The sequence below is a fragment of the Schistocerca gregaria genome, chromosome 6, assembly GCF_023897955.1.
Source record: "Schistocerca gregaria isolate iqSchGreg1 chromosome 6, iqSchGreg1.2, whole genome shotgun sequence".
NCBI lineage: Eukaryota > Metazoa > Arthropoda > Insecta > Orthoptera > Acrididae > Schistocerca > Schistocerca gregaria.
The window spans coordinates 205904261-205917526 of NC_064925.1; the positions used below are offsets into that span (position 1 = coordinate 205904261).

At 43.5% G+C, this 13266-nt stretch overlaps 1 protein-coding gene across 1 annotated transcript in view; it reads left to right on the forward strand.

Moving 5' to 3' along the window:
- The first annotated feature begins 670 nt into the window (after window positions 1–670).
- LOC126278279 (chitin deacetylase 1) overlaps window positions 671–13266 on the forward strand; it is a 190365-nt gene continuing 177769 nt past the window's right edge. Inside the window, exon 1 of the mRNA XM_049978283.1 lies at window positions 671–816. Coding sequence (XP_049834240.1) covers window positions 756–816 — 61 coding nt within the window. The 5' untranslated portion in view covers window positions 671–755. The remainder of the gene's footprint in view (window positions 817–13266) is intronic.

Here is a 13266-nt window from a genome sequence, read left to right on the forward strand (position 1 = left end):
TGTTGTAGGTTCTTTACGGGCCTTTCTGGATACAGAAAATGCTCGACTGCTGCCCTGGCCAGCACATTCTCCAGATGCGTCACCAACTGAAAACGCCTGGTCAATGGTGGCCGTGCAACTGGCTCGTCACAAAATGCCAGTCACTAATCTTGGTGAACTGTGGTATCGTGTTGAAGATGCATGGGCAGCTATACCTGTACACGCCATTCAAGCTCTGTTTGACTCAATGCCCAGGCGTATCAAGGCCGTTATTACAGCCAGAGGTGGTTGTTCTTGGTTCTGACATATCAGGATCTATGCACCCAAATTGCGTGAAAATGCAATCACATGTCAGTTCTCGTATAAAAGATTTGCCCAATGAATACCCGTTTATGATTTGCATTTCTTCTTGGTGTAGCAATTTTAATGGCCAGTAGTGTAAGTGCTACGAAGCCTTTAAATCTGTATATTCATTTTGAAACAATCTGTATATAAGGTCCTTAGTTATGCGATAATTGAAATGAACCGGTCGAGTACCGCATACGAGTTGATTCTGAATGGAGGTTCCGCTGCGTGCCGCCGTGGCGCGCGGTGCGCCTTTCTTCAGAAGCTCTCTCTGGCGAGCCCGCCCCTTCCTGCTGAACACACCCACGTCCAGGCCCCCGCTGGAAAGCCGCCCTGCCCCTACCTCTGCCGTCGCGGGCGAGGGTGGGGCGCGCCGAGCCGCGCTGAGCGCCTGTCGTGCAGACAGGGTCCCCAGTTCTCCTGCGAGCACCATGGTCGCGCCGCCGCGACCGCTCTACCGGCTTCTGGCCGCCGCCCTACTCGTCTCTGCCGGTGAGTACAGCCGCCCGTCGGCCCGTTCGCGCCTCTCGCACTTCTAGCGTCTCTATTTAGCCACGTCCTTCACTAAAGACGTGTCGACCCCGCATGACCGACTCTGGGAAGCCGCGTTCCGACGTTTATCACGCCACGTATCTGGTCTGTCGGTAGCGCAGCTACTCGTGTGTGGCCTCCCGAGTTTCGCCACACTGACTTCCTTCGCATGTTCTTAGCTGCGCCCTTGGACTTTGGTACCCAGAAACAAGTGCCTCGTGCGAATGTGATCAGGCAGCATGGGACCTCTGTGCAGTACTGGATGTGTTTTCCCCAGTTGGGCAGCGACCCGGAAATAATGTTACTCCGTTGACAGGAGGCAAGAATTCTGACACTCGAGTAACCTATTTATCCGTCTGCTCATTGTGGGACTGAGGTACACATTATCGTCCAACACATCGCCACATCCACAGCCAGATTTTGAAAACTACTGTGAAATGTTGGGAGGCGGTACTCTGCATCGTGTCAGCTTGTTCCTGTTCCATTCACGTATGGAACGCTGGAGAACTGTTGCTTAAAAGCCTCTGTGCGAACTTAATTAGTAGAATCTTGTGTGTGTGATCTTCACAGGAACAGTACGTCGGAGCTTGTAGAGTATTCTTTCATCAATGAAAGCTACCATCAAGTGCCTGCCAGTTCAGGTTTTTCGGTATCATCGGAAAAAATAATGGTTCAAATGGCTCTAAGCACTATGGGACTTAACATCTGAGGTCATCAGTCCCCTAGAACTTAGAACTACTTAAACCTAACTAACCTATGGACATCACACACATTCATGCCTGAGGCAGGATTCGAACCTGCGACCGTACCGGTCGCGCGGTTCCAGCGCCTAGAACCGCTCGGCCACCCCGGCCGACTATCATCGGAAAAGCCTGTGACCATTATTGCTACCCTTGTCTGTATACGTTCAGTATCTCCTGGTGGTTCTATTTGGCATGGGTCTCACACACTTGAGCAATACCCTAGGATGGCTCACACGTGGGTTTTGTAACCAGTTATCTTTGCAGACTGAGTGCATTTCTCTAGTACTCTACAATAAACCGAAGTCTGCCTCTGCTCTACCTACAACTGAAGCTTTCTCATATCCATTTCATGTCCTTACAAATTGTTACACCTAGGTATTTGTGTGAGTTCGCCGATTCCAACTGTTACTCATTGACAGTGTAATCACAGGTATAACATGTTTCTTATGATTTAAAAAAAAAAAAAAAGAAAAGAAAAAAAAAAGGCTAAAGTAGCTACCTGCTCGTACGTTCCTAATTACTGTTGACCTACAGACGGCAGTAAAATGACGAAGCAATCTTAGCTGTGCTAATATTTTTCGCTTTTACATCTATATCTTTAGCGTATTAGTCACCGTACGGTGTTTACTGTAAGTAATTTAGTTTCCAAATATTACTTTATTTGCCCGTTTCCTGCCTACCAGATGCTGCGAAACAGAAACAACTGCTGGTACTAGCACGTCTAAACCAGAACTGCTGTCGTTCGGTTGGAGAAAGGCAATCATGCACTGAAAAGAGCTAAGTGATAACTTCCACCGAAACCCTACGCTTATTTGTCCTTCCACCTAACTGAAACGAAGAGAAATAAGAGGAAAAGGAAGTACTTCTCCTGTACACGCTACACTTGAACAACTCTTACTGAGCAATAACTTTTTTCACAGCCGCACCTTCAACTTGCAGAATTTTCAGCAACGTATGGTGTTGTTGCTTCATCTATATCGACGTCTTCACTTAGACAGTCCAGAAGAGATGCCGTTTCTGAGAGAAACGTGACAAACAGTCACGATAAATCAGTCGCGAACAAGCACGAGCTAAATGTGTACACTACTGATGTTAAACACATGCTTGTTGAAAAAAAAGAGTAGAAGAGCATGACTCAATTGTGCTACGTTCAACAACGACTGCATGGTGATTGACATTCTGGTGGTGTATCCTATTATCTCAGAATAAAGTCACCGAAATAAGTGGTAAGATCCATGTACCAGATTGTCCCACGTGAAATATCGGAAAAGGTTGTAAATTTTTTGACAAGAGCAAATTAATGACAGGGAATTTAATTTATCAGACTAGCACGGCTCTAATGTATAACTTCTCGATGTGAGATTATTGTGCAGTATTGCATTTTCATAGAAGTTAGGCATTCTGGAAAGAAGTAGTTTGTGAGAGATATTCCTTACACTTATTTTATTGTGATTCTTGACTGTCAAGAATGTTTCAGGTTCTTAAAAAAGTACCTGACCGTTGTTGAGAGGTCTGAGGTTGCAAGCCATGTGGTATTCACAATTTTCGTCCCACTTGAGATGTATTTCGACGAGACACAGCAAAATTTGACAATCTTATGTTGTCCAGGATAGTTGATTTAACTTTTAACATTTTATGCATTTCATCTATTGCTCGAAAGCATGGTTTGCCCATTGTTCACGCATGTTAGTGAACACATCATTAGTTATCATTACCTTGCATTGATTAAGGTTTGCATTCGCCATAAGTTGCGACTGTGCAGCCAGGAAAGATAATAAGCATTTCCGGTCGCATTTAACTACCGCGCACAAAAATGTAAAGTTTCTGTTCAAGTACAGATGATTTCTGGGAGTTATGTTACCTAGAACCGTTCATTTTTTAGGCTCGCAGAGTATTGATGTCTTCCAGTTCCCACAAGTGTTTGAAAGCTTCGGATTAGTCTAGTGCAATCAGTTCCAATCCGTGGTGGCCAGGACTAGGGTCTGTTAGTAACACTGGTTATTTACAATTGTTGATGCGTATCGTCGAATCTTTGTGTATCCAGTCATTGTGTTGTTCATTTATTACTCATTGTCTCTCATACTTTATTATGGCTGTTGTATATTGGGTGATTCCAACTTTCTAACTGTCTGAGACTTTTTTTTCCCGTACAGATGTTCTGTTAGAATGGTTAATTATACTTTAAGAGATATACGTGCTGTCTGCTTAATCTATGTTGATGTCACAAGGAAGGTCGACAATAAGGTAACTCTATTACGAATGTACTCGTGATACTTCGGAAATAAATAATCAGCATCGCCTTGAAATGTACAAGCAAGCTGTAGCAGTATATTTTATGGTACTGATCACCCACTGCAGCTGTGTTACGAGCGTTTCTCGAGCGTTTTAAAGGAAGTTATTTGGTACCTGTGTTTTATATTTCGTTTCATCTGCCCATTAAACAGGACTACATTTCTGTGCACGGCCTTTTGTCCTGAAATAAATAACAGCTGATATTGAAGTTCTTAACGGCTAAGAAATCAGTCTGTAACAACGAAATTATTGTAGATGAGAAAACTAGATTTAATATTCCGTCGATATGTAAGTCATTAGAAAGGAGACATAAGGATGGATAAGCATAGGGAAGGAAATATACGGGATCTATTCGGAAACTGTCTGATCGCTCGCAAAATAGAAACTCAATGAAAATCAAAAATGGTTTATTTGTAACAGCTAACTACCCCTTCCAGCTACTTCCCCACGTAGTCGCCACACCGACTGAGGCATTTGTCGTAGCATTGTACCATCTTTCAAATACCATCGTCATAGAAGGCATCCGCCTGTGCTTTCTGCTGATACTTTGCGCTGATCTGCAGCTTGTTCTCTGTGCCACAACGTTGTCTTCATAGCCAGTGGTTCATACGAGCAGAGGTGAAAATCAGAGGGAGCCAAGTCCGGGCTGTACAGTGAGTGATCAAACATTTGCCATGGCAAACACTACAGGAGCGTTTCCCTTGCCCCTGCAGTGTGCGGCAAAGAATTGTCATGAAGGAGAAAATACAAGACAGATACGTTGTGTGGGTTGCATGAAATCAGGCGAAATCTCGCACAGTCATACTTGGCGAGAGACAGTATCTTCTAATCTTCTAGGCATATTCACGTGCTCGCTGTGCGCTCAGAGCTGGAAAAGAGCAACGTGACGCGATCGACTGGCATACTGGAGACACTGTCAAACACATTTATACAAAGCCTCATCAGATTTTCAGTGTGATTTCTATTTCGCGACCGATCGGACCTTACTTTCCGAATAGCCCTAATACCATGTCGTTGTTAAAGAAAACCGTATACCGTAGCATTCAGCTCGAGTTATTTAGAGAATTCAGTGACTGCTCAACTCACTACATGAGGTTTGCGTTAGTATGTGGTAAGTACTGTTATGCCTTCGGTTACCTAAAAATCGACTAAGCAGGTGCTCGGGAAAATAAACGTCTAGGAAAATTACTAGAAACAGCATGTGCAAGGTGGAGAGTTGTGTAAGTTAGAAACAAGACTCGCAGCATGGGATGGAGTCATGATGTCATAATTAAAGACATCACAGATTCATTGCAATTTTGCATCGTCTCGAAAAAAAAATGATGTTATTCATGAGGATTGCTTTCTGTACGAAATTCTTCCTCTTTCATTGCGCTGTTGAAAAAACAGTTTTTTTTTTTAAATTGAGGCATATTTTTACTCGAGCATTTCCTATCAGAGGAAAAAAATAGCAGAGAGAAGTTATTTAGCAAAGAATAAATAACTTAGTTAAGCCGATGACAATACTCGTGGCTTCGCAGCTCGCGACGGCGATGACGGGAGGCTGGCGTGAAGTTGTGTAACTGGTTTCCTGAAGCGAGCTAGTGAAAGGCGCATCTCTTCCCGTCCTTGGAAAGCCAGGACGGAGTGGCTGAGATCCTGCTTTTCGTTCGCCACTTCCTCTACATTTTGCAAGCGCCGCCCACTGTTTCGTATAGCGTCGTTATTCTTGGCCCTCGGCGTACACTGACGCCCGACGTCTCGTCTCGTGTGTAACGTTACGGCAGCGGAAATGCGAAGCCGCTAGTCGGGCGAGGGAGAAAGTGGGCGCTGCCGTGATTCGCGTCTACAGCTATTCTCCTTTCAAGGTGCTGACTTACCCCTCCATCTCGAAGACTGAGGCTCGTGTAAGAGCTATCACAGTGGAAAATTTAGTTGAAAGTGCTGAGTATGCTGATGATTATGGCATAATGAATTCCATTCGTTTTCGTTGCTGATATGTTTTACTCGGGACTTTCATCTCATTTAGCGAATGACGGAAAATAAGCACAAGTTGTGTTATACAATGAGGTGACAAAAGTCATGGGACATCTACTAAAATCGTATTGGACCTACTTTTCCACGCCGTAGTACAGAAACTGAAGGTGGCATGGTCTCAACAAGTCGTTGGAAGTCCCCAGCAGAAATATTGAGCCACGCTGCCGCAAATGGTTCAAATGGCTCTAAGCATTGTGGGACTTAACATCGGAGGTCATCAGTCCCCCAGACTTAGAACTACGTAAACCTAACTAACCTAAAGACATTTCACACATCCATGACCGAAGCAGGATTCGAACCTGCGACCGTAGCAGCCGCTTGGTTCCGCACTGAAGCGCCTAGAACTGCTCGGCCACCGCGGCCGGCCATGCTGCCTGGCGGTGTCGTCCTGTTATCAAAGGCACTCTTGATGGTCGTCTACTGCCATAGCCTATTAAAGCGAGATTTCACCGCATTGTCCTTACGGATACGTTCGTCGTACGTCTCACATTAATTTCTGCGGCTATTTCATGCTTGTCTGTTAGCAATGACAACTCTCCACTAAGCCTCTGCTCTCGGTCGTTAAGTGAACGCCATCGGCCACTGCGTTCTCCGTGGTGAGAAGTAATGCCAAAAATTTTGTATGCTCGGCACACTCTTGACACAGTAGATCTCGGGATATTGAGCTCCCTAACGATTTCCGAAATGGAATGTCTCATGCGTCTAGTTACAACTACCATTCCTCGCTCAAAATGTGTTAATTCCCGTTGTCCGGCCACAATCACGTCAGTACAAATGGCAGCTCCACCAATGCACTGCACTTTTATATCTTGTATACGTGATATTACCGTTATATGTATATGTGCATATCGCTATCCAATACTTTGTCGCCTCCGTGTATTTCATGCCAAGAAACGCAGGCGACGAGCGTGAAATGAGAGCAAAATATCAGAGTCAAACGCTCGAATACCTGGAAAACGTGCAATTCCAGATATAAACCGAAATTAGACAAAAATATCATCACTGAAGATTTTTTAAATCAATAAAACGAAACTAGTGTGGTAATATAAATACGCAGCTTTTAGTAGAAGCAAAGACGGATTTTAAATACCTCTAACAATAGTAAAGCGTCCACGGACGTTATGGGCATGAAGCAGAGCAAATTTATTCCTACTGTGTATGTTTTCTTGTGATTTAAAAAAAAAATCCTTCTCACTGTAATGGAAGTACGTCGAAGTTCACACGTTATACAGTTCTGGAACCCGTATTTCATTAAGTCTTTTGGGCATACCCCTTTTTTACGTTCTGCTTCGTTCGTTGGCATAAGATGAGTGCAGTATTTGTGTCATATTTGTATCACTTAATATCTGAATTATGTTTTTGACTGATTATCGAGGCAGCATACTGCCTTATCAGCATATGTTCAGAAGAACTATACAAATATTCAGTCAGAGAGAAGAGCATAACCAGCGAAACTGCTACACCTTGGGAAAAGAGAAAGAAGGAAGAGGCATGAGAAAGGAAGTAACTCCCACCAGCGCACGACGCCCAAACTCTTACTTTACACGTGTATGCCCTCCGCATGGCGTATAGGGTATGACATTTTGGAAACTCATTTTATTGTGTATTATTTAATATTCGCCATACTTTCTTCGCAAGCTTGCTTCGATCTTTTTAAATTGTCGTTTGGTGCCCACTGGTCGATTGACTCTTCCGACTGTGTCAACACTGAGTCGTTTCGAAAGCTTCATTGAAACAATATGTCGCTTTCTTTCTAGTAGCATTACTCATGATTAGGTAGCAGATATTGTGAACAGCGAGGTATGAAATTGTTGTCTTTGTCTAGATGTCAACCGCCAGCGACATCATCGTCTCCTTCATCCTTTGCTTGGAGGCTTCTGTACGAGATATTACCCAGACTGAGTCTCCCGAACAATAACGCCACACGATCGTTCTATATTCATACGAGCTATTGTTTGTCTAATACAGTCTTCACGATCTCTACGGGATCGATTCGCAGGAAGCTAAATAATATTAGTAGTTTCTGCTCTGAAATTAAATTCTTGCTGATTCTAAGTAGAGTGTCAGACAATTAAGATTTTTCAGAACTCTCTCGCCCCTCATTCAGAACTTTGGCAACTTATGCAATCTTTCACTGCATATGCCTGTTGTGCAGTTCTTTTGAAAGCAAACTCTTTTTGTTGACATACTGCAGTCTTCCAGGAGCCTGCTAATAAATCGAAGCCTACCATCTATGTAATTACACTGACAATATGTGATGATGATTCTACTTCATGTATCTAAACGTTCGTACGAGACTCGATACTAACAGATTCTTTCCATTAACAGCTGTTAAGGAGAAATGCGTTTTGTGAGTTTTGTTACACCTAGGTGTATGACATGGCAGACTGATTACGACTCTTGAATAGTACAATCAAACGGAATTACATTTTTTTTTCATGTCGTGCATAATCTTTCGACGATACTTAGTCAAGACGTAACTGGATGTTAGAACAATTTTTATTGAACAGAACACGTTCATCTTATAAGCTCCCACTCCCGTAATTTTAAGTGATCTGACGATGTTCCTAATGGTTGGTTCTCGGACTACAGGGAGAGAGATTTACTGCAACCACGACAGCATAACAATCTTCTTAACTGCTTAACAGTAGTTTACTGTCAGATTGACCATAAAAAATGGTATCGTCCTTATGAAATAAAAGATAATGTCCTCTAACTTATTTCATTCCACTTACGAACAACAGACGACAAGCTTAATCGCATCGCACTCATTCAGTGTGATGAAACAGATACCAAAAATCATTCGCTCTGAAGGATCCTTACACTCTACAGTGTGTTCCCGTGATGCTGATGCAGTTATTCAATGGTGACAGAGAAATGCAAAAGTACGATTTTTCATTAGGGAATCCTACTGACGGATGACCTAGTCAAAATTGATAAGAGTAATTGAGAATATTTCAAATGTACGATTGGCCTTCTGACGACGATAGCAATCGAAATAGACACATTTGTGTGATAACCGTATTTGTCTGCATCACTTAAACGAGGTTCTACATTCACATGGCTCTCCAGAGAGCGGTCCCCTAGCTTCTGTGAAGGCTTGGCATTGCATTAAGTTATGTTTATCCGTCCTAACAACCTTAGTGTTGTTCGATCAAATGTCCTAGGTGTAGAGAATTCTTTCACACAGATCCTCTTCGCAATGCAAAGGTGTCTAATACAAAACACTCTTCGTATGAGCCCACAAGAGGACATCCACTCTTCTGTTTATTTCTTTTGCTGTCCATCAGTTCGTTCTAATAGATTAGAGAAGATAATGTTCTTTGCCAAAATCGCAAATAATAACTTTATTCTCGATAACTGGTTTCGATAATCAATGTTACCATCTTCATATCTTGACAGACAGGTCGTTGCGTATTTCTTAAAACAGGACGTTAGTAAGCATGACATTATTAGCAGTGCAGATGAAATTATTGTTGATGGAAAGGCGTTTCGTGGCTCTGGTGAAGAAAGGTCAGGTAGGAATTTCGCAGGATACAAATGTATGTCGTTTTAATTTTAACATGCGGATGCACCAGTCTTCTAGTCTGTCACGTATCTACCAATTCACAAGAAAGGGTACTCTTACAGTGATGCAATAACCTGTCTATCGAGATCTGGAGATGGTAAAATTGATTACTGAAACCGGTTATGGAGAATAAAGGTTATTATTTGCGACCTTGGCAAAGAAGTTTATCTTTTCTAATCTACTATTACAGATAGTTCCATGCGGCTAAAAAGAAATAAAGTAAATTCTTGCCAGTCTGCATGGAACCTTTTAAATTCTTTTAGCAAATATTTTCCCAGTTTGGAAAATCGAAATATGAATGCCTGGAACGACGGTCCTTTTCTTAGCCTCTAAGAAAACTTAGAAAAAAGATTTTACTGGAACAGATCATATAATATTTTGGTGAAAGTGCCTACCAGTATCCATTACTATCGCAAATGCCTTGGTACGTTGCAAGTGTCAGTTGGGGTGGAGGGGAGGGGGGAGGGAGGGAGAAAGGGTAGAATAGTAATCTGTGAAGTTGTCATTGCATTATGTTGGGGCTAAGTGAACTCGAACGTGGCCAAATTGTTGGTGTTGGCATGGTGGCTTCTTCCATAACCAAGAGAGCCGAAGTGGTTGGTGTTTCATGAGGCACCATATCAGAGGTTTATGCCACCTACAGGGAACGCGGGATAACATCAGCTGCTAAGTCACAACGCGGACGAAAGTGTTTTAAGTGACTGTTCAAATGGTTCAAACGGCTCTGAGCTCTATGCGATCTAACTTCTGAGGTCATCAGTCGCCTAGAACTTAGAGCTAATTAAACCTAACTAACATAAGGACATCACACACATCCATGCCCGAGGCAGGATTCGAACCTGCGACCGTAGCGGTCGCTCGGTTCCAGACTGTAGCGCCTAGAACCGCACGGCCACTTCGGCCGGAAAAGTGACCGTGACAGATGGTAATTGAAGAGGGAGACAACAGCAAAAGTCACTGCAGAACTGAATATCACACTCGCTAACCCTTTCAGGAATTATAATCATAATAACAAAAACGCACCACGAAGGAATTATCTGTATGGTGCAGATCGGTAGATGCGATGTAGATGAAGCAAACCATTACAGTTTCAGGAAAAGAGGATGATTGATTCAAGAGAGAGAGCTTCACAAATTGAGTAAGTCAATATCAAGAAGGTCCACTTCTGGCCATTATGCAAGCAGTTATTGAGCTTGGCATTGATTGATGGAGTTGTTGAATGATCTCTAGAGGGATATCTGACCAAATTCTGTCTAACTGGAACGTTAGATCGTCAAAATCCCGAGCTGATTATAGGACTCTGCCCATAGCGCTCCAAACGTTCTTAACTGGAGAGATCTGACGACCTTGTTGGCCAAAGTAGGATTTGGCAAGCACGAAGACAAGGAGTAGTAACTCTCGTCATTTGCGGACAGGCGTTATCGTACCGAAATGTAAGCCCAGGACAGCTTGCCAAGGAGTTCTACATAACGGGGCTTTGAATACCATCGAGATGAAGCTGTGCTGTAAGAGCGCCGCGGATGACAACCAAATGAAAAGAAATGGATCCACAAACCATCACTCCCGATTGTCGAGCCATATAGTGGGCGAGTCAGGTTGGTATCCTACCGCTTCCCGGAGCGTCTCTAGACACGTCTTAGGCCTGGAATCTCACTAACTGGACTAGAACCGTCTTATGTGACGAGTTCCGCTTTGTACTGAGCTCCGCTGATCAGCGAAGACGTGTTTTCGCCGAATCTCTCCCAACTGAGAATGTTTGAATCATTGCGGACTAGCCGGCCGCTGTGGCCTAGCGGTTCTAGGCGCTTCAGTCTGGAACCGCGCTGCTGCTACGGTCGCAGGTTCGAATCCTTCCTCGCGCATGGCTGTGTATGATGTCCTTAAGTTAGTTATGTTTAAGTAGGTCTACGTCTAGGGGACTGATGACCTCACAAGTTAAGTCCCATAGTGCTTAGAGCCATTTGAACTATTACGGACTGGGCCGTATAACCAGATTGGGATTTTGACGATCTAAACGACAGTTGGACAAATTTGGCAGGATATCCCTCAGGAGGACGTTCCACAACACTACCAATCAATTTCAAGCCGAATAACGACTTGCTTAAGGGCTAGATGTGGACCAACGCTTTATTGACTTTGCTCAATTTGTGAAGCTCTTTCTCCTCGGTAACTCATCCATTTTTTCTGAAATTGTTATCATTTGTTTGTCTGTTCATGTACATCACATCTATAGATTTCCGTCCCTAATGGATAACTCCTTCATGGTCCGTCAGTTTTCTTTTTTGTGTTAGAGTGTAATTCATGAAACCAGAGCATGATTTACAAATCTCGTCTTGTACTTAAAATAAGTCATTTCGTGCTCAAAAAAGCCTCAAATATACACAGGGAATCTACACTTCCTGATACTTGTGGTATCGATGCTTTTGTTGAGATATATCGAGGTGTCTGTACTGTTTTGGGTAGTGATTATCTAGGATCGAGAGTCATCAAAAATTACATTAAAAATTTCATTTAGTTACGTTCTTACATATGAACAGTACAGGTTTCTTCTGTGTTCAGGTATTTTAAAGTCTAAATACCTCGCTGCTTTCACATGGCTGGCGTCTCTTGAGAGAGACCAGTATTAGAATGAAATTCCAGGTCCTCTTGCAGGAAAAAAAAAACGAGTAGAGAAAATTTCCTTATGCAGCCTTTACAGTTTACCAGGAAAAAAAATCATAATAGAATAAGGATTAAGGAGACACAAAATCCATTACTTTAACTCAAGTGAACGCAGCGAGTACACGTTAACTTCCACTACATCTACGCATGACTGGAGTCTGCAGCCACTCAGAATTTTTGGATTTTACACGCGTCACAATCAGTTGATCGTAGATACCGCCGACCCACCCGTGGCTTGGTTGGCAGGCAATTTCCACGCAGGCACGTAACGTGCGCCTGCCGTAAGTAATCGATTTTGACCGGTAGGCTACTCTTGTGAAACGGAATTTGGTAAACGGTACGGTTGCTGGGACGTTTCACGGAGTGTGTGACGCAGCTATGTTCGCACTTTCACGGCGGACCAACGCGTGCTGCGCTTTTCCCGTAGCGGCGAAGCCCTGTTTTTGTTCGTTTTGCCGCCGGCCGTTTCTTCATAAGCGAGGCCGACAACAACGTAGCACAGCGCGGCCATATCGCATGCCTTCCGGGAACAGACGTTCGAGACCCGACACTTGTCGCTTTCGCGCCGACGTCACGGAGGATACCTCCGGCACTCTGTCATCTGCGCTTAGGGACGTCCCGTCAGAAACTTCAGCACGATATTTGGTATCTACGTCTACATCTATATTCTGCAAAAAACTGCACAGTGCACGGCAGAGGGTATTTCCATTAGTACCTCTATGCGAGCTGTGATTAGTGTAGTCTTGTCTTACCCGTACCTATGGGAACGCAAATAGGAGGCTGCAGTATATTCTTAGTTTCGTCATTTAATTGTGGTTCTTGTCACTTAGCAAATAGGCTTTTGCGAGTTAGCTCCACTAAATTTCGGGCGTCAAGCTGCATAAATTCAGTTTTTGCTTCTAAACACTCCTGGAAATTGAAATAAGAACACAGTGAATTCATTGTCCCAGGAAGGGGAAACTTTATTGACACATTCCTGGGGTCAGATACATCACATGATCACACTGACAGAACCACAGGCACATAGACACAGGCAACAGAGCATGCACAATGTCGGCACTAGTACAGTGTATATCCACCTTTCGCAGCAATGCAGGCTGCTATTCTCCCATGGAGACGATCGTAGAGATG